The 25,548-nt window shown below is 33.1% G+C and overlaps 3 protein-coding genes across 4 annotated transcripts; 1 reads left to right on the forward strand and 2 right to left on the reverse strand.

Moving 5' to 3' along the window:
* Positions 1 to 7,469: 7,469 nt before the first annotated feature.
* On the reverse strand, positions 7,470 to 10,344 carry LOC104773632 (rab GTPase-activating protein 22). 2 transcript variants are annotated; one of them, XM_010498281.2, is made up of 5 exons: positions 9,686 to 10,344; positions 9,341 to 9,473; positions 9,193 to 9,242; positions 9,048 to 9,101; positions 7,470 to 8,959 (listed from the first exon to the last, which is right to left on the reverse strand). In XM_010498281.2, the coding sequence occupies exons 1-5, from the start codon at positions 9,940 to 9,942 to the stop codon at positions 7,783 to 7,785; spliced, it is 1,671 nt and encodes a 556-aa protein (XP_010496583.1). In that variant the 5' UTR covers positions 9,943 to 10,344; the 3' UTR covers positions 7,470 to 7,782. The 2 variants fall into 2 exon arrangements, with proteins under 2 accessions (XP_010496583.1, XP_010496582.1); XM_010498280.2 differs by having other exon boundaries at positions 9,341 to 9,476.
* A 1,827-nt stretch (positions 10,345 to 12,171) lies between these two features.
* Positions 12,172 to 14,275, reverse strand: LOC104773633 (pyridoxal reductase, chloroplastic). Its single transcript, XM_010498282.2, has 7 exons — positions 13,866 to 14,275; positions 13,561 to 13,789; positions 13,301 to 13,394; positions 13,084 to 13,207; positions 12,740 to 12,993; positions 12,566 to 12,659; positions 12,172 to 12,487 (listed from the first exon to the last, which is right to left on the reverse strand). Exons 1-7 carry the CDS (start codon positions 13,980 to 13,982, stop codon positions 12,302 to 12,304), a joined length of 1,098 nt encoding a protein of 365 aa, XP_010496584.2. The 5' UTR covers positions 13,983 to 14,275; the 3' UTR covers positions 12,172 to 12,301.
* Positions 14,276 to 19,680: 5,405 nt separating this feature from the next.
* Positions 19,681 to 20,686, forward strand: LOC104773634 (auxin-responsive protein SAUR32). Its single transcript, XM_010498283.3, has one exon. It carries the CDS (start codon positions 19,986 to 19,988, stop codon positions 20,403 to 20,405), a length of 420 nt encoding a protein of 139 aa, XP_010496585.1. The 5' UTR covers positions 19,681 to 19,985; the 3' UTR covers positions 20,406 to 20,686.
* The last annotated feature ends 4,862 nt before the right edge of the window (positions 20,687 to 25,548 follow it).

The raw sequence follows: 25,548 nt of genomic DNA on the forward strand, positions 1-25,548 counted from the left end.
TCGTTTGCCTAAAACAATTACTTCAAAGCTTACCAGTGTCGTGGCAAAGTTTTGGTGGAGCTCTAATGGTCAGTCCGGGGGTATGCACTGGATCGCTTGGGAAAAGCTCTGCTGTAGCAAGCAGATGGGCGGTTTGGGATTCAGGAATGTTGATGATTTTAACATGGCCCTCTTGGCCAAACAATTATGGCGACTGATTGAGTTTCCGGACCCGCTGTTTGCCAGGGTTTTCAAAAGTAGATACTATAGAAACTCTGATCCTTTGGATCCAATACGGTCCTACTCCCCTTCATATGGGTGGAGAAGTATCGTATCTGCTCGATCTTTGGTAAATAAAGGGCTTATTAAACGGGTTGGCTCGGGTGACACCATCTCTGTATGGACTGATCCCTGGGTTCCAGCTCAATTCCCAAGACCAGCTTTAAGTAACGGTCCTTTTAAGGACCCAACTATCCGTTTGACACAGTTTATGGATTTTCAGTCGAATTCTTGGCGTAGGGATCGGCTCGTTGAGCACTTTGATCCGGGGGATGTTGCTCTGATTGAGGCTATTCCTTTCTCTAGCATCCCTTTGAGAGATTCCTTAGGGTGGCATTTCACCAAATCTGGTAAATATTCAGTTAAATCAGGGTATGAAACGGCACGTTTGGGAGTGCCAAATACTTTTCAAGCATTGGGTTGTGGTCCTGAGATTACCCCACTTCTTGCTAAGGTTTGGCAGGTTCACTGTCCCCCAAAAATAAAGCATTTCATGTGGCAAGTTTTGTCGGGATGTGTCTCCGTTTCTTCTAATTTGAGTAGGCGGGGCATAAGTTGTGAGGTTGGTTGTACGCGATGTGGGGCGGAAGTGGAAACCATTAATCATGCTATTTTTAGGTGTCCACCAACTCGTCAGGTCTGGGCTTTGGCTCATGTTCCTGTCGGGCCTCTCCATTTTCCGACAGATTCAGTCTATGCTAATGTAGACCATTTTTTGGGTTCTACGAATCCGGGTTCACAGGTCCAGATTTTTCCTTGGCTCATGTGGTATATCAGGAAAGCTCGGAATGCTCGGGTTTTTGAGAATCAAATGGACCAACCTGATGACATTGTGCAACTCGCGCAAGGAGAAGCGACCTCCTGGCTACAGGCACAGGTGGACGACGAGGTTGAGGAGGTTCCCTCCCACCCGATAGTCCCGTCTATTCGGGTGCGCGGACGTCCTGCTTCCCTCCTGGGAGTTTACCCGGGTTATAATTGTGACTAAATATTTTGTAACAAATTCGACACAAATAGTGACCACAATTAGTTACCTTTAAGTCGGTCACAATATTATAACTAAACAGTGACATATATATGACCGTTTTAAATACGTCACATTTTCGTGTCTAAATCATCATAATATTATGACAGAACAAACGGTCACAATTTTCCCGTCACAATATTCACTTTTTCTTGTAGTGTATTAGTCTCTGCTGTACCCAAAGACAGCAATGCCTTTTACTCGCTTCGTGACCCGTCTGAGGTAAACTAAAACATCACTCTACTGAGTACTCGAGCTACGTTTTTTTTAATCTATATGAGTTTGATTTGTTTGTTATCTAAATCTATCAGGTAATGGAGTTTCTGAAATCATTGGTCACATGGAAGAGATCAATGGGTTAAGTAGAAGAAGAGGTAGTAGAAGAAAGTGGTTAACGTTAATATATATATATATATATGATAACAAATATGGAAGAAGTTTAGAGGATTATTATTGTTACTTTCGGCTTTATACAAATACCGTTGAGATTTAACTTAACGGTATCGGAGGAGAGATCACATGTTTTGTTGATGGTTCTTGGAAAAAGACAGATGTTTATGCAGGAGCAGGATGCATTTGTACTTCTTTGCAGGGATTGTCACCTATTCTAGGCGCTACTAACTACCGGCGTAGTCTATCTCCGTTACATGCCGAGATTGAAGCTTTCATCTGGGCGATGCGGTGTATGATTGGCCATGACTTCCGTGACGTGGCTTTCTTTACAGACAGTTCGGACTTGGTGAAGATGGTGTCTTCCCCACATGACTGGCTGGCCTTTGCAACCTACTTGAAGGATATTAAGTTGGATCGAGAGGAGTTTTCTTCTTTCTCTTTATCTTATATTTCTCGTAATGCTAATGTTAAAGCGGACTCTTTGGCACGTCAAGCGCGCCTATCTCTGTTTCATGTTTTGTTTGTAAACAACTTTCCGCCAAATTGGCTCACTTGAGCTGATTCATTTGTTGACAAAAAAAAAAAAAAGATAGTGTTAACAAAATAATGAAATGATGTGAAAATTTTAAATATAAATTCGAATAAAAGTGAAGTAGAATCATATATTTATGTTTAAATTAGGTAAAAATATTTTCTTATCTTTTAAAATCTTACTTATAATTGGTTTTAAAATTTTGGTACTAATATAAAAAAAAATTTGTAATTCTTTTGAAAATGAGGATTTATTTACTAAAGTTGCTGCAAAAATACTAGTAAAAATAAAACCAATATCCCTTTGTTAACTTCAGCTTAAGTAAAACTTTAAAATTAATTAAAATTTAAGTTTATTTTTTTCCCACCTACAATAGTGTCAAATAGCACTGGGCATTCAGGTTCGCGAACCCGATCGAGTTTGGCTTTCCAGATTTAGACATATAGAACCGTTTGGTTTTTTATACTATCGGATCGGATTCAGATATTACTTACTCGGATATTATTTTTTATCTTTCTAGTAATTTTAGAACACAAGTTATATATATATATATATATATATATATATATATATATATATATATAATGTTTCATATAAGGACATAAGAATTTTTTGTTTTTTTTTGAACAAAAATTAGGACATAAAAACTAAGATGGCAAATTGGTCTAACATGCACCTATAAATGCTTAAGATATTAGGTTCAAATCCCCTTAGATATATTTTTATATTTAATTCGGGTTATTTTGAATCCGAGTAACCCGATCAGATATCCGAATCTCAAAGATACTAGACCCGATCAAGTATTACATACTCCCCAAACCGAACTGCCTATTTTGGGCTGGCCTCGGGTTTTGGGTCCTGTTAATATGCCCTGGGCTAGTGTCAAAACATCACTAATGTATATATACTAGGTAACAATGTGCAGAGTAAATTTTTTTACTGAAATTTATATTTATAAAATCTATTGATAAAAAAAATTATTTAGAATGTAATATTTGTTTCTGTAATATATGTTTTTAGTTTTATTTGAATATGTAAACATTTTGTATAATAATTCAGATTTAATCCGTATAAATTATCATAATATCAATTTTATATTATCACACTATATGAACTAAATAAAAATATAAGAAAATGATATAATTAAGTTAGAAATATAAATTCAATTTTGGGTGTTATTGAATTTTTTGAAAAATATATAGTATGTAAATGTTAATATTGTTAAAAATTAGAAACAAATTAAGAAATAGTCTGTCAAACTCTCTAGCGACGACACATAATTTTTTTTTATGAAAACGTTTTTCTATTAATGTATAAGGTATATATCAAAATAGTGATGATAAACACTTATTAGATAACATTTGATTTTTGTTTATTTGGGTTATATAACGATTATTCTTTGACTTTGACCATCCTTTTGGTAACTTGTTATGTTTGACCGGATTTTAATTTTCCTAAATTGTATATATATAATATTTTATAACGGGAGATGACCATTTACTCTGAAAACAAAAACTTAAAATAAAATACAAAAAAAAACTATTGTGCTACGGAAACATTAATGGCAGCACAAAAGTTTCAATTTACTTTTTTGCTCTTGTTTACTAGATTAGGATCCGCGGTACACCGGGGGGTAAAATTATTTATAATTAAAATATTAAAATTATAAATTGTATTTGTTGGTCAAATATGTTATAATTATTTAATAATTGTTAAATAAACCATATAATACCGCAATATAATTTATTTTTATATAATATTTATTTAAATTTAATTAGATATGTCTATTCTCTGATAATGACAGTGTTAACAAAATAATGAAATGATGTTTTACTCGTGTAACACCGAATTACTGATATTTTTTAATTTATATAAATATCGATAAAACACATCCCGCTATATAACCCCGTCCCGAGATATTTTAATTCACACTGTATCATCTTAATATTTAATATTTATTGTGTATCTACGGTATAATATTTATCATATTTAACTTTTTAAAAGTTTTAAATATTTTTCATATTTAACTTTTTAAAAATCTTTAAAATAAAGAATAAAAGTTTTAAAATCTTTAAAATCTTTAAAGTTTTAAATAAACCAAATAAAAGTTTTTAAAGTTTGAGTGCCTGATAAATCAAAAATCTACTCATTTGTATTCAGAATCATTTTGGCAATTAAGAATATCATCAATGTCGTAGTTATTGCAATGTAATTTTCCGGAAATTTTGTCTACAAATTCATTTTCCAGAAATTTTGTCTAGATTATTAGCAAAAGAGTATATTTTCGCGGGTCCTATGAAATTTTGGACATTGTTTTGTCTACAACCTAAATAAATGGAGGTCCTTAAATTATGAATTATCAAGAGGCCCATAAAATATTAAAAAGTCTATATAAAATTGCTAGAGGTCGACAGAATTAATTGCATTAGTAGCATTAATTGCTAAAACTTTCCTTATTAATATTTTTTGAGCAAAACTGCTGCAAAAATACTAGTATAGATTTCTCAATCAATTGCTCAACCAGGTGATGGTAATATTTTCTTCCTAAACTTCTTCATGTCAAAAGAATAATGGTACATGATTTCCTGTTATACTTGATTAGTTTTTTATAATATTATTTCAGCTAGGTGTCGTTACAAAGGCCCTTGTAAAATCGATGCTGATTGCAAGAATATATGCACTGCCGCCGATGAAGATCACAAGTTTTTAATGTGCTTTGGAAATGACCCACCACATGGAGTATGTTGTTGTATAATACACCACTGATCATGATATATTTCTATAGTTATATCATTGCCAATAATTGAAAGTAATAAAAATCAGTATTTGAAAATATGGCATGTATATGATTTATGAGAGTTTTGTTGAGCTCCATATGTGAACACCACACTGCATTTCTGAGCTAACAACACTCTTATCCTCACTTGAGTTGTAGACTTGCCTTCACATAAACTTGTGTAGAACTCGATTCATATTTATGAAATTTTGATGACTTCATAACCTGAATCCTTGAGATAACCACTCACCAAATAAATTAACAGACTTAAGAAGCAAATCCAACCACTAGAAAACCTGAGATTTCCCTTTTCATAACCCTGTTTAAACATATCCTCTTGAACATCAGCTTGTACCGTTGTTATCAATTAACAAGACACGCTGCCTAACACTCAATATTAGGAAGACTTTCGACACAACCACCTGTTCAATTTTCCTGTTAAACAGCCTTTCTCCAGTAGTATTGACCTACTACTCGCAATCTTTGATACTTTCAATCATGAGACACTTCTTTTGCAGCCACTTCCACACAAAAATAGCCTGCAAAACTTGAACTTGCTCTGCAGAAAAATAACTACCAGTTTCAGACCTGACCGGAATCTCCCTTTAACCATCAACCTTGCTTGTGACAGTGCCTTAGAGACCTTCATTGTAACTGTTCTTTAAACCATGAAACTGAACTTCTCCTTATTCATCAGTCTCTTGCAACAAATTTCCTGCAAGTGATTCTTTGTGAAAACAAATCAGAATTGGTCTTTTTCGATGCAACCAGACGCAACAATCTGGAATTCTTTTAGTCTCTAAATGCAGTATGTTCTCCCCTGCATTTTCATCCATGTAGAATCAATCTTTTGTTGCATACACCAGCGTTTGAGACAACTTCTTCATTCTGCTTTAAGGACAACAACTTCATTCTTCTTGAACTGATTAACTTTAAACAGTCCACTGCATCACTTGCAACTGTTTCTCTCATTTCCTATTCTCAGTCTCTTGTTAAAGAATCCACTGAGAACTTCGAGTTAGCCTCCTCTCAAACCCATACTTAGCTTGTGTATAATCTCTGAATCTCTAGAGATCCTGCATCTTGTACTTGAGTACTTTTATCAAAATTCCAAGCTTCTTCCCAATTCCGACAACACCTCTTCTTTTGTCATCCAATCCCTTGCTTGACCCTTTTGATCTCTTTGTCTTTCCTTCTCACTTAACTTTCACGATTCTTCTTCAACAGTGAGATCCACATGTTTAACTTCCTTCTTTGAGCCATCATATGCTCAGATTTCTTAGAAAAATCTGACAACACGTTTAACTTGAAGAAACTGACTGCAGTAAATCATTGTTCCACGAGAAATCCAACAAAAAAACATCTAAAGATGTGCTCTACACTCTACACTCTTGAACACTGAAAAAAATATTTTGGATTCAGTTATTATTCATCTTCTATTAATTTATCTAATGAAAATAGAACAATATACTAGTATGTAATTAGAAAAATAAAAATAAAACAAATTAAAGAGTAAGTTAAATCTTTCCAACCACGTTTAAACGTAAGTTAAATCGACTTTTTTTTAGTATTGAGTTGGTTTAAATACTAAATTACATAGAAATATATAAATATATCATGATCAGTGGTGTATTATACAACAACATACTCCATGCGGTGGGTCATTTCCAAAGCAGAAAAAAGTCTTGTGATCTTCATCCGGGGCAGTGCATATATTCTTGCAATCAGGATCAATTTTACAAGGGCCTTTGTAACGACACCTAGCTGAAATAATATTATAAAAAAAACTAATCAAGTATAACTGATTTCGTGTACCATTATTCTTTTGATATGAAGAAGTTTAGGAAGAAAATATTACCAGAACCTGGTTGAGCAATTGATTGAGAAACAAGAAGAAATATACATAAGAGCACAAAAGCAAGTTGAAACTTTGTGCTGCCATTATTGTTTCTGTAGCACTCTTCTTGGTAATGATAGTTTTTTTTTTTTTGTTGAGTTTTTGTTTTCAGAGAAAATGCTATAGGTATATACAAATTAGGAATAACAAAAATCTGGTGAAACATAAATAGGTTACCAAAAGGATGGTCAAATTCAAAGATATCAACCATAAATAATCGTTATATAATTAGCCAAATAAACAAAATTCAAATGTTAAATCTTCAAAGAACTTATCTAATAAGTGTTTATCATCACTATTTTGATATATACCTTAGAACAATATTTGGGTTCACTTCTATAATAATACTAGAGGTGAACCTCTTCATTCATCCTCTTATAAAATAACGAAATAAAGTCTGCATTCATTATTATAAAATTAATAACTTACACCATTTCAATGATTCACCTCACCTCCCTGGCTTTAGTTTCCACTTTTTTGGGTTTTGCTTGATTTGTAGTATGGTTTAATGTAGAGAATCTCTGAAGGGTCTACAGAGGATGTTGAGGTGAATCATAGGGTTCCTATTGTTGAGGAAGTTCCAACAAAATCTGAGAATATGGAATTCTACAATTGAGCAAATAAGATTCATACAAATAAGTTTCAGACTCATCCGTTACATTTTAACAGGAATTTTTGTCTTGTCTTTTTTCATTAGTACTACAATAAAAGTGATAAGGATAGTGTTGTGTTCTCTGTGTGATGAGGAAACAAAAAAAAAAAGAAAGAAGAGAGAGGAGTAAAAACAGTAAGAACCGAACCAAACCGCGACAAACCTTAGACCTTGACAAAACACAGCCAGACGAGTGCAAGGGCCTTTGTGTAGTGGAAACACTTCATTCCTGGCTTTAAGAGAGACTTCATCAAATGCTCTGAGATTGAGAAGAAAGAGTTTCAATCTTGTCGTGGAGTGTCACAACAAGATGATGCGCATCATCTAAAAGCTTCCAGACATTAAGCTGACCAGCCATGCTGTTACACTCTTCCACAATCTCATCCATACTACTGTACTTCTGTATGATAAGCTTCCTACGTAGTACTAACGCCGCGATTGCATAGAGCAAAAGATCATCAGTTGGTGGTGCTAGTTGTCTGATTCTGCTCCACGGCGATTTCCCAACTCCAGCTCTAATGGCAGCTTGATCAGCCCACATCACTTCCCAAAGACATAGCGTCTGTTCAAAACTCAACTCCCTCCTAAACATCACAAGCACCATCCTGTAAACGAAACTACAATCCTCAGCTTGAAGATTCTCCAAGTGTTTGTAAAGCTGAGAGTCTTTGTTTTTTATAATCTTCGATACAATACTCAGCTGCCTTTGAATCCCTGCTTCATCAAGCCTGAAATTATGCCGAGCTTTCTTCATAAAACCCACAAAGCACCAGAAAGCCTCGTGATCCTCTGAGATCACGGCGAGGATGGGAGATAACAGATCGCTCATTCCTTGACAGTATCCTATCTCAGGATCATACATAGCGTATGCTTCAAGAATTGCAACTAACCGTGCAGCGTGGTAAAGTCTACAGCTTTCTAAGTGATCATAGTCTTTTAACCCTACAGACTCAGCTAAACCACGAGCTTTGCTTTCAGTGACTGCAGTTGAATATGGAGAATAAGTTGCCCACTCAGAATCAGCACGTAAAGCATCAAGCCGGATGATACGTTGCCACGTAGAGAAGTCTTCATGTACAGCGACTTCTACTTGGATCTCATCAGGAGTAGCTACAAGAGGAGAACTACTCTCCTCAGAATTGTGATTACTACTATCCTCCTTCGGTTTTTTCGCATCGCTGTATACAAAAGATGGGAGTAGTAAAACATCTTCATTGTCTTCACAAGAGTCTGTATCAGAAGAATCAGTGTTCAGAGCAGAGACCACATCTTGATTTGTCATTGGTCCCGTAATCTTATAATCATCCACAAATCGAACACATTGACCGTTTACATCCTCAGAAGGAAGCTCCTCAAGATTATCAGTACTTTCAGTGCCGCACTTGAGAAGCATCTGGCACCGTCTCTGTAGTTTCTCATACTCCTTCCTACACTCACAGATCCCAACAATTTAATTAGTTCTCCACCTTCTCTGTATCGACATACAAACATTGACTAGATCAACCTTTTTCTAACCTTTTTTGAGTTTTCACTGCTTCTCTTTCTTCACTAGTACTATTCAATTCATAGCTGCCAATAAGAAAAAACAAGTTGAGAACCTCAACAGAGTGGATAAAAATACCAACAACACAAAAGACAAGACAACAAACAAAACACTCACACTCCAAGTAAGAACAGCCACACTTCTGCACGAATACTTGGATCAACACCCTACAGAACCATAAGCAATCAGGAACCAGGAACCAGTAAAAAGAGACAAACTAAGAATCAAGACATACATATGGTCTATGTTCAAAAAAGGAACTCACTCTGCTTCTAACTTTCTTCAGAAACCCAACACCACCATCACGGAGTTTACCCTCCGGTGTAAATAAACTCCTCCATTGATGCGGGGTCAATGCATATTTTCTTTTCCGGCGAGACCACGGTGATTTACGCCGGCTGCTACACAACAAGTCAAAAATTAGAACTCCCTACAAGCTCAAAATCATCATTCTAACAACAACACAATGAAACAATCTGAACAAAGATAGAAACTTTGTATTGATCAGAAGAGCTTTATTATTGGATTGGATCAACAAAAAAAAAAAAAAAACAGAATCTTTTAAGATCTCATCTAAATATTCGAAATCTAAAACCTTTAAGCAACTCACCGATCGGAAGAAGTAACTGAAGATGGAGAGGAAGGATTAGCCACAAAGAGAACAGACCGTAGATGGATCCACGAAGAAGACGAAGAAGCAGAAGAAGAAGAAGAAGAAGAAGAACTCGAAGAAGATGAATTAGAATTAGAATTAGAAGGAGGTGAAGACGAAGAAGAAGATGGTAACGAAGACGAAGACGAAGACGTAGAAGAGTTATTATTATTAGCGGAAGACGTTGAAGTATAACTTCTCCGTAACGCCTTCATCGGAGGAATCTTAAATCAAAACCCCAAAAACACCCAAAAAAAAAGATCAAAAATCACAAAGCCTCGTGCTTTCTCATCGAAGATCTAAGAAAAATCTTCACTTTTTAAACAAACAAACCCATTCTCTTACACGACGAATCACCGCCGTAACTTCGCCGGTGATTGCAAACTAAAGCCTCCTCCTCCGTCTTAGGGTAAAAACAGCAGGAGTCAAGCATGAGAGATTTGAGGGTCAAATCAAATCTGTCACTGTGATTATTACTTCTCAAGCGTCTTCTTCAGCACGCCGACACTGAAGACGAAGAAGAAGAAGAGAGAGAGAGAGATAGAGATTGAAGAAGAGAGAAAAAAAAAAAAGCAAAAGCATCCAACAACTGAAACCCCTCTTTAACCACTTTGCTTATTTCTTTTTCAGCTCTTGTCTTTTATATTTTCAGGCGCGTGTGATCGCGCGTTTTAACTTTTTACCGAACACGCGCTTTAACTCTTTACGCGATTTGGTAGGTGATGAATGTTAAATTTTTTCATGACGGTGTCGTTTCGTTTTAGATTTTTTACACGCGATATCGTGGATGATCCACAGAGGGAATGACACGTGTGCAGTAATTGGGTCTGATTACTTGAATTTACCATATCCGAATTGAACATAAAATTAATACTAATATACTATATCGTTTTGGTTTAGCTGCTTATTATCCAAGGCCTATAGTTAAAATTAAAACTTTAGAAAGTCAAAAGGTGAAAGATTTCAATTACGTTCCCACTTTACCGAGGCTTTTAAGGAACATAATCATGATTAGTTTTGTGGATTTTCGAGTAAATAAATGTGTACTATGTGTTTAGTGTGCACTAAAGAACAAATCTAATCATAAGAATGTTGACCTAATGGACCTACTTACTACACCTTATACTCTATGCCTCTATGGTAATATTAAGATTGGATTAACATCATTCATTCATGGCTAATGAATGGGTTGTTTACTATTCTAGAATAGTTTTTGTTTGGTAGGATCATGGAATTATATTAAATTTTTCAATAGCATACTAGCATATAGTCAAACGTTTATCTAAATTAGGATTATTTTCCTGATTTGATTTATATGGATAATATAACAAAAGTAATTATTAGAAACTTGAGATTGACCTAAACCATATCGAAATCGATTATGAAAAGATGATATAGAAATAATAGAGATTTGTTAATATTTAATTTAGGATATTTACTTTTCTTTTACAAAATTAGGTTTAGTCTTTATTTTATTTTATATCAATGTATTATGTAACTTTACTTTTATAAAAGATTAATAATAATAACCATGACAAGATAAGTTATGTTAAAATTCGGTTTGATTCATGTAATATTTTAGATAACTCAGGTTAAGCTTAGGCAAAAACGAGTCTCAAATATTCGATGAATACAAATACAATTAACAAAAGAGAACAAAACCAATTGTTATTAATATCTAAAGACCTAGTCAAATCAAACCAAAAACTGCAGAAGCTTTTTTTTGTTTTGTTTTTTTAGCACAGTTACAACTTATAAACAAAGACTGAAAAAAGAATTTGATTAATATGATATGTTTATTGTTCATTTTGTTGCGACTTGTTTTGTTAGTAGTTACTAGTTAAAGTGTAACGGAATAAAGAAAAAAATAACTATACCTTTTTTTTTTTTTTTGACTGGCATAAAGCCAAAGATATGTTATTAAATTGAATGTAGTAGCCGCGTATGTCACTAACCAAATCTGGAATATAGTTGGTATTAAACTAAAAAAGCATATGGACAAGGATTATTCTAATAATAAGGTACAAATAAGAATTTTATTTAAATGGTTATGAAATATACTTTGCATGTTCTTGGAACTATAATTGTTTTAATTTTTAAATGATATTCCGATTAACAAAGAAGAGAATTTTTTTGAATGAGGAAAAATTAAAGTTCGTTGGATGGGAGAAGACAACAAAAGACTAGTAGCCAAGTTGTAGGTATAAAATAACATTATTATGTTTCTAGGGATAAAACATTTTGGTTGCTTGAAAGATAAGTTAAGTTGTCTATGTAAAATGCAGAAATTGCAATGATAAGTTTGGTCACTTAGTATGGATGGATAGAGAGCTTAAAAGAGCAAATAACACAACTATCGATAACTTTGTTTATGTGTCCCTCACAACGATGCTAAGTTGCTCATATCATGTCTACCGGCATGAAATGTGAACATTATGTCCAAATTTAAAGCTTTTAAAATATGTTGGTATCATTATTTCCATACGCCAATGTAATGACATTTTCACTCTCAAACTACTTTTTACATTGTTCTCATTTGTGGTCTAGATGTTTAAGCATACTTCTCTTATCCTATCATCTTGTCTGAAAAATGTTCTGAATCATAGACTTTGGTGATTCTTTAGCTGCATATTCTAACTGAAGCTGTTCATCATTTGTAAGTTTCCATCCCAGCGCACCCAAATTATCTTCAACATTTCTAACCGACTTGATACCCGGTATTGGCACTGTCCCTTTGCATATACACCAGTTTATTGCAACCTACAAAACCAGATAATGAACTCATTCTTTAAAGTTTCACATTTCTTCTCCCCAAGAACCTTATGAAAGTTGAAGTACCTGAGGCATAGTCTTTCCTCGTTTCTCAGCAATCTCTCTCTGTGCTAAAAGCAAAGGCTCTAATCCAGGAAGAATTTGTCGAAACAGCAATGATCTGTTTTAAAAAGTGTTCAAGCATAGTTACTAACAAGAAACAACCTCTTTGTTTTTATCACAATCTGTAAGTACTTTTACCGTGGACCAGTTGGAAGTTTTGAAGAAGAGTATTTCCCAGTTAGCATTCCTAGACCAAGAGGACTATAAGAGATTAAGCGAATCCCTAGCTCATCGCATATACTCTTGATCTCTAGTTGCTCTTTCCCCATGCTTAGCAATGATAATTGCAGTTGAGCAGAGCATAAAGGAACCCCTCTGGTTTTGAGGTAATCATGAATCTTCACAAGCTGTTGAGGTCCATAGTTACTTACTCCAACAGCTCGAACTAGTCCCTGAGAAAGATGAAACCCTTTTATCATCCACTTCCTAAGTGCTTAATGATCATTGTAAAAGGAGACTTCATATGTCAGTATTTAAGCAACCTTTTCGTACATTGCCACTAGACCATCCCAGAGAACAAGCTCTTGTAGAGGCGCATAGTTTGCTGTTGACCAGTGAAGCTGTCCAATCCCGAGCTGGTCTATCTGAAGCCGGTCTAAAGAAGCTCTAACACAAGAATAGAACATTCAATCTATCAACTATCATCAAAACCAAAAAGTAAAACAAGAGACAGAGACAAAATCAAGCCTAGAGAGAGACCTGCAAGCATTCACAAACTGTCCAGAAGTTAAACGCCATGGATAAGCTGCAAACTTTGTAGCTACCACTACTTCATTTTGTTTCCCTTTTAAGACTGAAAATTGAAAACCACATCAATCATCAGCTTAAGCATCAACACACAAACCCACCACAGTAACAACATATCAAGCAAAACAGCTCAAGGATGTACTTCAGAACCAACTAAAGGCAAATTTATCCTGATGAATCAATAAGACCTTATGATATAGGAGGGAACAGACCTTGAGAGTCTTTGATGAATTTCCCCAAAAGTCTCTCACTTTGACCATTAAGCCTACCAGTGCCATAAGAATCAGCAGTATCAAACAAATTGATTCCGTTTTGCAAAGCCAATTCGAAAGCTTGCTGAAGCTGATCATCCATTGAAGTCTGGTAACCCCAAAGAAGCTGATTCCCCCAAGCCCATGTCCCAAAACCCATCGGTGAAACACTCAAAGGACCCATTTTTACCTAAAACCATCGATTCATTCACCCAATTACATACGAAAAGAGAAGCATTTTGATATATGTATTGGCGTGTTGTTACCTTTTGCCATGGCCAGAAAAGAGGAAGCTTGAGGGGCTTAAAGGTGGTTATGTTTGAAGGAGTGTTTGAGCAGTTTATGTTAGTGAAGGTCTTTGTGGTGGACAATGTGAAAGCCATTGAAAAGGGTCTCGAGTTGGAGAAGAAGAAAGGCTTCAGAACCTCTCCTGCTGTTTCTCAGTGTGTGGCAGGAAGGAGATATAACTGTTTATGATTTTTTAATTATTTAATATTGGAAATTTGCAATTATATTATCGAAGGTTTTTATGTTAATTGATTTTTTTTTTTTGGTGTGCAAGCTATGTTAAGTTTTCACAAAAAGCTTAAATTTACAATTAACCAAAAAACAAAAGCATAAATTTACTATTTATCAAAGAAATTAAAAATTTGGAAAAGAAAAAAAAAATAGATTCATTTCTTTTTTTGGGTCAGGTCAGAAGATTTAACCCTTTTTTGCTTTCTATCCATGACCACTGGCCAGGTCCAGTCTCATTCTCGTAATAGAATTTCGTGAAAGCCCATATAAGAAAATATAACTTTTATGATTTTATCCAAAAAATTATAACAAAATTATAACAAAATTTATATAAAATATACATGATCAAGTTTCATAACCAAAAAAAAAAAAAAAGTAGAAAGAAGGCAAAATAATTTTCTGCTGAAAAGGAAAAGAAAAAGAATAGTGTCCAAACGAAGGAAAATCGGTAATTTCATACCCCAACTTAGGGGGTATGTTCAATTCCTACACCATGTTTAATACTGTGCAAATCTATACATTATGTTAAATAAATTTTAAATTAACAGCCCCAACTCATAAAATTTGGTAAATACATACATAATCTGTAACGGTGTTGAGAAACAGTTAACGACTGCTTATGTGGACGCCACGTATGAAACCACATTGTTTTGAAAAAGAAAAGAAAAAACATTTTTTGTTAAGACGACGTCGTTTCTTGTTACTTTTCTTATTTCTTTTTTGAGTTCTTCCTCCTTCTTTCCCGACTTCTTTGTTCAGTTCTCGATTTAGGGATTTCTTCTCTTCTCTACATCCGTATTTCAATTGATTCAATTAGTAATGAGTATCGATTCTGATGTGTGTCTGATAGTAGAGAAGAGAAGAAATCTGCTTATGAATTATCTTTCGACGATTATTCTCTTCACCCAACGAACTTTTGCTGACCTAAGCTCGTATGCAGAATCCAAATCGAATTTTGGATCAAATTCACCGATTTCAAACAAATCCAATATCGGCATAGCACCATTCCGTCGACGATTCGATTCCCGTTCACTCTCGGTGGAAGCTTAGAAGTTAGAAGGAGAAATCTTAAGATGCGGAGACGGTGGAGGAGATGGTAGCACCACCGTAACTTCCCGTTTGAATAGCTTATGTGAGTAGCAAAACGAAAAGAGATGAATGAGAGAAGAATCTGAAAAGTGATTGAATAAGAAAATTCTTGAGATTAAGAGAAACACAAACACAATCAATCTAACTAATCTCGATGTCTGGACACTACGTCCAGTCCAACGTTGGAGCGTTTCATGGCGGTTAAACGCCGGAAATATGATGATAGCTAACAAAGCCATATCAACTTTAGAGATTTTGAGTTTTGATCGATTTGTTGTAAAATTGCTTAGAGAACCGACAAGGAATTGATTAATCAGATGTGGATGTAGTGGTGAATGGGTGAAATTGATGAGTGGCATAATTAAAGAACATACAAAATTATTTATCTTAAATAGCTTATGAAGACATTGAGATAACAAATCTGAAATCATTGCTTACAGGAATCCTGGATTTCACTAACTATTGAAAAGTTGTGTTTCTTCGTCGAGAGTTTGAAGAAGAAGAAGAATGGAACGATGTTAGATTTGATTTATTATAAAATGATGTCATCTCAACTCTAGTAAAGACATTGCTTTGGATGAAGATTTTGATTCTGAATTTTGCTCTGAAACGTGGCAGCCATGTCATCACGCTTTAACGGTGATTTAACATTGTTATGTCTCAGGTATGGTTTCGCACAAAATCATAAGTTAATGTAGTGAATTTTATTTTTTGTATAATAAAAGTATGATTTGGCACAGTGCGATAGATCATGTATGAATTTAACATATGATATTAGTTGGGGTATGTAAAACCCTTTTTTCCTCCAAACGAAAGGCTTAAAATAATCTGATTATTGTACATAGCAACTTCAAGTCTACAATTTCTAAGAGCTTGCTGGCTTGTAAAGATTTATTGACTTTGTGAAGATTTTGATTATATGTCGGAAAGAGAATGCAAACACAACGATGTAGAAAGAAAAAACAATTTTGTGGCAACCAAAGGCTTATTCCTGTTTACATCAATTGGCAAAAATCCGAATATCCGAATGCACATAAATTGAATTATGACATGATTCTATATCAAGACCAAAACGTATTCGAATAGATAAATATTTCATTCGACGACGTAAATATATATTTTTGGCATCAATTTCACGACGTGTCATTTGCTTTTACTATACATAGTTTATTATAGTTCGACGGTAGACTTTAACGCACAAGTCAAAACATGAACACAATTTAAAATTAGTTTGTAAGTTTTACATGACGAGCTAATTCGTGTCTTGATAAGTAGCTCTAATCACATCCACGTAAAAAACGACACCTCTCTTTTTAATTTAAATTTAGGTTTCACTTTCACTTGATATATAAAAAGAGAGATTTTAAATTCTTTTGTTGTTGTTGGCGAGTAGCGGATGTAGAGAAATAGAAAAATGTTTGTTCGTTTTTCTTCTTGTGGTAGTTGAAACATGAAAACTTTTAGATTGCGTGGGTGGAGAACCTCTATATTCAAACAGACACATGCAATTATAATAATTAATTTACATAGATTATTAAGTCAAATAGCTTTAGAAAAACATATTTCAAATGTTTGGCTGAGAGTTTGAGGAGCCACTCGAAATACAATTCCTTTTGACATGTGGGATGTGGCCCATAAACTTCGATGATATATGCTTGGGTCATATTCATAGAATATGATTCGACTTTTGTTATAAAAAAAAAGTTTCTTTTCTCCTATTCATATTAATTTGTTATGATAACAAAAGCACTATGGGTCAGGTATTTGCTTATTAGGTTTGGGTCAGAACTTAGAAATAGTTTTGATAAAATTTGAAGTAACATTACCTTGGTTAATTTGATATGGTTTGCTTCTTTGTAATGTTTTTGGTTGAAATCATAACAATGTACTAATAAAATAAATGTTTGGTTCATATTGTATAGGATTACTTGGTTGTGTTTGATCTTTGATTTAGATTCTATTCAAACGTCAGTTCGTAATTAAGAGTAAACTAATCATTATATAAATCTTATTACTTAACGACACTTGGTTTTTATAATGCGTTTAATCCTTCTGCCTTCTTTGGTGGCGTGTATGGACTCTTTGACAAAAAGTCGTCGTTCGCTTTTATATCAAGAGAAAAGAAAAAAAACTCAAGATCAAAGTTTATAACATAGAGCACATGATTCCAACTTTCTTGGTAATCCAACGGTTATTACTCCATCCGTAAGGTCTTTTGTCATATCGTGCCGACATGATGGTCCGCAAACTTTGGAACCTTCTTATTCTTAATTAACCTAATGAAATAAAACCAAACTAAACCGAGCTGGTCTCATTTTTGGCCTAGTAAAGCTTCATTCGGATTGAGATTGTGCTTACAGCCTTACACTTTCCAAACCAAATTCGTAACTGAACCAAACCTTATCAAGCATTGTATCAAGATGAACCGGATAAGAAGCAAAACCAAAGTGAGAGCGCAAATAAACCAAGCAAGCAACACGCGTCATATAGTAATTGAACTCGTGAGTTTGATCGGCGGCGTTATAGGCACCTGAGGAGCCGCGACATGCGCTTTACTCGGCAAAGGACATTTTAGTCATCATGCGCTTGACGCGCTACTCTCATCCCAGGTAAGGGTTACGTTACGTTACGCTATGACGTGTTTGACAACATTTTCATGTATATAGGTTGTTCTTGGGCCTACGTTTGGATGATATGGCGGAGTCTTTAACCACTCGCTTTAGAAATTTTTTCGATCAATATGGAATTTGATTTTTTTTTTTTCCACGAGCATGATCCTAATGAATAATGCCTTCTTTCCACCTATAGCAATCTCAAACCTCAAGCCACAATTTTTATTTTTTCTGGTTAAAAGCAAGCCACCAAAATTCAAAATGTTGGAAATATTTAAGTTTGTCTATTGAATGATTTTAGACTAATGTGATTATGTGAATAAGCATATTCTCGAATGGATCCTATATAAGTATCGAACACGTTATAGAAATATATGTCGTATTTGATGTTTTATACTTTCTTAAATACCATATGACTTTCTTAAATTGGTATATACAAAGTCAAATATATTATAGAAAAACTTACCAACCCGAATACGTACTAATTGATAGAAATATAATAGTATTATTTGAATACGGGGGATGTAATTTCGCATGCACCTCTTGGAATCACGAGAACGAATTTAAATACATTGTAACTATCCGAAACGAATAGCTTGTTAGGTTTGACCTTTTTAATCGTGTTTATCCATTTACCATTAATTAGTCGTAAGTGTTTATCCATTTACCTTAAGTCACGGTCACGGTGATCACACAATGGACTAGTGAAACACACATTACCTCCATCTCTATTCCAATTTATTTATTTTTTCTTTCATTTCTCGATTTTTTTTTGGAAACCTCCGGTTTGTTTATTATAATGTTTTCAAGAGAGTCCCACAAATAAATATACTTTTTGATATAAGTTTTTTTTATTCATATAATTTACCGAGTCGTTGGCTTTTTGAACTGCTAAGGGGCCTTGTGCCAGCTGATCAAAGTAAAACACATCAACCAATTTGATTAGTACGTTTTTATCTTAGCTTATAAGGTAACAATGTAAATCGATACCCCCTACCGTAGATGTGAATGCCACAACCCACAACGATCATTTTTCTTTGAGGTTGGACAATTGGTTGTCTATCTTACGAGAAACCTTTGATAGTTAGGTACTTAGGTAGTTAATTATTTATATTACACACATACATATGAGTATATTAAGCTATAGGCTGTAGCATCATAAATAAAAACATCATGATATTAATGCAGCAAACACAAAAAAGAAGAAGAATTATAACTAAAATTTAATGTTTGGTTGAAAAAAAAAACAATTTTTTTTTAACCATTTCTCAATCTTTGCAGGGGCTTACAAATATATTTAGTTGACAAGAGGTACAAAAGAATAATTGTACTAGAATCCAATTTTGCACCTATTATTATTATTATTATTATTTGCTGAATAATTATATTTCAATATACAATAAGCACTAAATATAAATATGTTAATTAGATAAGTATATATATACATATAAACGTTAAATAATATAATTTTGTATTTTCTCAGAAAATACTATGTTTTGTCTAAGAATTATCCTTCATTATTTTTTTTAATATTAAACAAATTTGACTGTTCAAAACTACTGGAATCTTATCTTTTGTTGTGGTTTTGTGGTATAGAAATTATAAAACAAAAAATATATATATATGATGATGTAACAAACCTCCTAATTAAAGTCGGTAAAACCCTACCCTAAGTACTCCTAACACGCTCCAATTTTTACCACGTCAATTTCCACATCATCAACTATTTGTTTTTGTTATACAAAAAAAAAAAGTTAAAATAAAATACAAATAGGAGAAAAAGCCTTTGGCCCTTTGGAAATGTACGCGTTAAGCAAAAACCCTACACCCGACCCAATCTGTATATATATACTTGCAACAATATATTTCCCTAATTCCAAATTCTTCTCAACTTCCTCATACAAAAAAAAAAAACCAAAACCAAAAAATATATAATCTCTTCATGCTTAGCCTATCATGAGCAACATCCCCAGATCTCTCACCGACTCAGATCTTTCTCTATTTCTTCTTATAATCTCTTCTGCTGTTGATCCTTGGCCTTTTTCTATCACCGTATTCTAGCATCAACCACCGCTCCAACACCGTCTTCTTTACCTCCTCGTCGATCTTTTTACTCCTTCGTTGTGTTTTCTTGTTTGGTTACGTGCAAAAGGTTCCTTCTCTTTGATGGGTTTTGAAGAATCTAATCAAAAACAGAGTCCAAAACAGAGTCCGAAGCAGATGGTGTTCAACTTTCACTTTCATGTCCCTCATCTCCACATACTCCACCATCACCACCATAACCATCATGATGTTCCTAAAGGCTGTGTTGCGATCTTGGTGGGACACGAAGACGATGAGGAAGGTCTACACAGATTCGTTGTTCCTTTGGTGTTCTTGAGTCATCCTCTGTTCTTGGACCTCTTGAAAGAAGCTGAAAAGGAGTATGGGTTCAAGCACGCTGGTCCTATTACGATCCCTTGCCGTGTTGATGAGTTTAAGCATGTTCAAGAAATCATCGACGAGGAGACTCATCGCCGTCGTCATAGTCATGGTGGTTACGGCCACAACCATACCCACCACAACAACCATCTCCGATGTTTCTGAAGTTTAATTCGATTTCGTTGGTTTGGTTTGGTTTGACATGTAATTGGTTTTGGGTTTGATTGGTTTGGTTTGGTTTGACAGATCTCTTTTTTTGAGATTTTTTTTTTTAGTTTGCTTAATCTCTCTTTTTTTTTTTTTAAGTTTAGTTTGATGATGATGAAGATGATAATGATGAAAAAACAAAGAGTAATTCAAATGTGAATGCTTTTTTTTTCTATTAAAGAATGTAATCGTGAGGAATAAGGGAATAATCGTATTATTTGATTTTTATTTTATTGAAAGGAATGTGAATATTTCTTTTCTTTCTTTCTTTATTTGATATAAACGCGTCATATTTGGGCCATGGACCATGTTATTATTTTTGCTTTTTTCTCGTTAGGATTACTACCATTCACGCCAAGTGTCTCGAATATGTTAATTCTTTTTTTCTTTCAAAAATTTAAAATCGAGCATATCTTAGGATTACCAAATAAGCAAATATATATTTGACTTTGATTGAGATTGCTACCAAATTAGTAAATTACATTGATATCTTACCTCAATTACGGCAACTTTTTAGTCTTTGCCAACTAATTACTTACTGCAATAAACATGGTCAATTAAATTAAATACAGTATGTTGATTATTGACCATTAAAATTAACATAAGATTAATCGGTTTAGATACTAACATAAAAATCGTATCTAAAGTTCTAAACTGATTTTAACAAAATATTTGATTTATAGTATACGAATGTTATCTACATTCCACCCTATAATTATACGGAAATTTCCTATATATTAATTTATCTATAATATTAGAAACTAAAAATATGTTCACACTTAATAAAGGAATTATTATTAGGCCATGTCCATTGGTGTATTTAACGTGGTTAATATTAGGCGATGTCCATGAAAACAACAAATTCTGATCGATTATCAAAAAAAAAAAGAAAAAAATTGGCAAAAAAAAATGTTTAGAACAATTAATAAACATGTCAATTACGGCCCATATAGGAAACAATTTTAACCCAATGCCATGTTAAAATGTTGGATTATGTTGGGCTTTTGTGTTAATCTATATATATATATATAAAAGTACATTTTGGGTTCTACCCTTTTATTTATACTTATTTAAAAACTTATTTACAAAGTTAATCCCTAAAAAATGTTCAAATATAGCATTACTTCAGATTGTTTCCTAAATATTTTACATACAATTCCAACTAAAAAAATACAGCAAAAAATCAATATGGAAACATAAATTATGATATATTTAACCACATCTTCTATTTTGTATTGATGATATTCTATTTTTGAATCCTTTGCAAACAAAGAAATCAACAATTTTATTCCTATTTTTTTTTCCAAAACCTGTGAGTTTTGATTTTTAACGTAAGAAAAAATTCGATTCCCATTTATTTAAATATTATAATTAATATATGTAAACTTAATAAAATTTTAAAATATTATGAATATGTAAAATTAATTTTTTTTAAAAAAAATACTATATAGTAGATGAGTTATAAAGAGGACATGTTGGAATTAAAAATATCATTAAATTTGTGCTAACACGGGTTAAATATTTATTTTATTACTTGTCAACACTATTAATATTAATATATTTGACATATAAAAATTAAGTTGATTTAACTAAGATTGTGTAAAATAATTAAATTATTAGGAAAAATATGATTTAATCATAGCGTATAAATGAATTACTATGTATTTAGATCCCTTATTTTTTGTTATAATAACTAAAAATCAAAATAGAATCGCAAACACTAAACAAAACGAACTAAATATAACAAACAAATGGTCATACAATATACTGTGGGTTAAAAAATAATATAAACATTTAGCCGTACAAATGGTCAGGAAATTTAGTTATTCTTCTATTTACAAAACATCCAATATTTAACAAACAAATACAATATAAAATATAATTAATAATAAAAATTATATGCACGCGGTGTACCGCGGGTTAAAATCTAGTTAGAAAACATTCATTATATATATACAGAAGAAATTAAACTATAGACTCCAGGATTCAAAGAACTCCATAGACTTCGGGTAAGTGAATTCAAAATTCTAGCAAGTGATTCTATTCCCCTCGCGGCGTATACACGACCTAAAGTTTCGGCAAGTGATTTTGTTCCGCCGGCTAAAAACACGGTATGTTGTTCTTATTTTTACTTTTTCTTGTTGTAAAATCATCTTCAAAATTAAGACCTTGAAAACCCTAACTTGCCTTAACGTGGTTCTTCGTCTCTCTCTCTCTCTCTCACGACTCACTGTAATTACTTCTGCATATGTCACGAATCACGAAGAGTCTTCTTCGTCTTCTTTCCAATGTTGATATTAATATTACTCGAACTAAATATAAAAATTCTCTTAACCTATACGAAGTTATAGATAAGTCTTTGTCGTCAAGATAGTTTATTGGACAATCATCTCAACCGTCAATCTTTCTGTTGATCACCGGTTTTTCATCTCCTAATAAACTGAATATTCCCAACTGTAGAAAATATAATAGAACGAACTGTGATATTTTATTTTTATTTTTATCTTGATATTTCATAATCAGATATATATATATATATATATTTTTTAAATAGAAATATAGAAATCTATATTGTTTTCTATAATACAATTAGTTTTCTAATAAAAAAAGCATAGAGTAGACAAATATATATATATATACTTGTGACAAAAATAAATAAACAAACATATACGAGCCAATATGCTCTCATTTTCTGAAAAACCTATTTGAACCATATTTTTAACAGCTAAAAACAAAAATTTTGGTTTGGATTCATACCAATAGAATGTTAACCCTCGATGAATATATCAAACTGTAATAAAACTGTAATAAATTGTATACCTAGAGACTGAATATAATTAAATATTACAACGATTAAAAAAATATATCAAACTGGAATAAATTTCTCACAGTGATGAGACGTCATTTCTAACAAATTCTTTTTTAACTAATACAAATATAAAGAAAATTTGAATACAATGATGAGAAGTTATTTATATATAGATTTCTAATGATGTAAACATTTTAATAGACACAACTGTTTGTAAAAGACACAACTTTATATTCAACAGACGCAACTTTTTAGAGAGACGCAACTGTAAAAATTTTCTGTCAAAAATATAAAATAAAGAAAATTTGAATACAATGATGAAAAGTCACTTATATATAAATTTATAAAGATATGAACATTTGAATAGATACAACTGTTTGTAAGAGACACAACTCTACAATTAACAGACGCAACTTTTTAAAAAGATGCAACCGTTGAAATTTTATGTCAATATATATATATATATATATATATATATATATATATATATATATATTATGAAAAGGTACTACAAAAAATCGCAACTGTTGTTGGCATTTTTTTAGATTGTTATTATTATATTTGAATACAATGATGAGAAGTTATTTATATATAGATTTATAAAGATGAAAATATTTGAATAGACACAACTGTTAGTAAAAGACACAACTTTATATTCAATAGATGCAACTTTTTAGAGAGACGCAACTGTAAAAAATTTCTGTCAAAAATATAAAATAAAGAAAATTTGAATACAATGATGAGAAGTCACTTATATATAAATTTATAAATACATGGTTCCAAATCCATAGTGTGCACCCAATAATGGCCGAATCTAGAGTGACCTGGTTCCCTCAAGCAACCCCACGATATGCGTTCCTCACATGGCTAGTGGTGAAGAACAGACTCGCAACAGGAGAAAGAATGGTAAAATGGAACACCACTGCAAATACAGGTTGCATTTTCTGCAATAATCCACTAGAGACAAGGGAGCATTTGTTCTTTGACTGTCCATACAGCAGATTTGGGAGTCGCTAGTAAACAAGCTTCTTCAGCACAAGTACACCACGGACTGGATGCAAGTGATACATTTACTCATGGGAAAAGATTTGGACAAGACCCAATGGTTTCTACTGAACTATACTTTCCAGAATGCTCTCCACTCCATTTGGAGGGAGAGAAACGACAGGCGCCATGGAGAACCACCATCCCCGGTGGAGAAGCTGGTGAAGTTGATTGATAAAAATGTCCGTAACAGACTAAGTACAATGACTGATGTTGATGGCAATCTCATTGAGGCTTGGTTTGCAACAAGATTTTACTAAATTGTCAGGGTTGTTTTTTCTTTTTAGCTAAAACAGTATTTAAGCTGAGCTTAGTATCACAGATGTAAAACGCTTATTTTTCTTTGAATATAATTTAACATTAAATTCAAAAAAAAAATATAAATTTATAAAGATGTGAACATTCGAATAGACACAATTGTTTATAAGAGACACAACTCTACATTAAACAGACGCAACTTTTTAGAGAGATGTAATCGTTGAAATTTTCTGTCAAAGAAAATATATATATTATATATATATATATATATATATTACGAAAAGATACAACCAAAAATCGTAACTGTTGGACGCATTTTTTCAGATTGTTATTATTATATAGATTAATTTTGAAAATAAACTATTTTCACTAGAACATAAGAATCGATAGTATTGTTGAAGCTATCTTAAACTTTACGTTTTTCTTGTTGTTTTGCAGAAATATATAGTTTCTACGTACAGGAGACAACACATGGATTGTAGAGGGAAATCTAAACAAGCTCGTGTCAACGGGTTGTGTCGTCGTAGATTGAAGGAAGATATAATAAACCAATTACCTGATCATTTGATAAGTCACATACTTTCTTATCTCCCCGTTAAGGACATTGTTACGACAAGCGTTTTATCCACCAGATGGAGAAGTCTCTGGCTTTCGGTTCCTTGTTTGGATCTGAATCCCCGGATTCCCCTTGTGAGTTTTGGTGACTTGTTTTCCAATTCACATCAGGTTTCAACGGTCAAGAACATGATCATATATCGAGACACTTTCAAGGTATGTTTATTAATGCATGCAATTTTTTCTTTGATGTAAGTCTCTTCTTAGACACAATACTAACACAATACTTTATGATGTCTGGTTTGGTTTCAGGTCATTCGTCACTATGCCAAAGTAGAACCACTGCCTAAATTTGTTTACATGACTCATCTGTGTCTTACACTCTGCGTATCCGATTTAATATGGTTGCCAACTTTTCTTGAGCACTGCCCGAAT

Source organism: Camelina sativa, chromosome 2, assembly GCF_030686135.1.
Source record: "Camelina sativa cultivar CO46 ecotype springtype chromosome 2, ASM3068613v1".
NCBI lineage: Eukaryota > Viridiplantae > Streptophyta > Magnoliopsida > Brassicales > Brassicaceae > Camelina > Camelina sativa.

What these genes read in the sequence shown, in the direction of transcription:
- LOC104773632 (XM_010498280.2), bottom strand. Translation starts at nt 9,942, where the DNA reads ATGAAGGCGTTACGGAGAAGTTATACTTCAACGTCTTCCGCTAATAAT. An exon ending in TCAGTTACTTCTTCCGATCG is followed by an intron (nt 9,477 to 9,685) that starts GTGAGTTGCTTA and finishes CTTGTTGTGTAG; the next exon opens with CAGCCGGCGTAAATCACCGT. An exon ending in TGAAGAAAGTTAGAAGCAGA is followed by an intron (nt 9,243 to 9,340) that starts GTGAGTTCCTTT and finishes ATGGTTCTGTAG; the next exon opens with GGTGTTGATCCAAGTATTCG.
- LOC104773633 (XM_010498282.2), bottom strand. Translation starts at nt 13,982, where the DNA reads ATGGCTTTCACATTGTCCACCACAAAGACCTTCACTAACATAAACTGC. An exon ending in ATTCATCAAAGACTCTCAAG is followed by an intron (nt 13,395 to 13,560) that starts GTCTGTTCCCTC and finishes TTCAATTTTCAG; the next exon opens with TCTTAAAAGGGAAACAAAAT. An exon ending in TAGTGGCAATGTACGAAAAG is followed by an intron (nt 12,994 to 13,083) that starts GTTGCTTAAATA and finishes CATCTTTCTCAG; the next exon opens with GGACTAGTTCGAGCTGTTGG.
- LOC104773634 (XM_010498283.3), top strand. Translation starts at nt 19,986, where the DNA reads ATGGGTTTTGAAGAATCTAATCAAAAACAGAGTCCAAAACAGAGTCCG.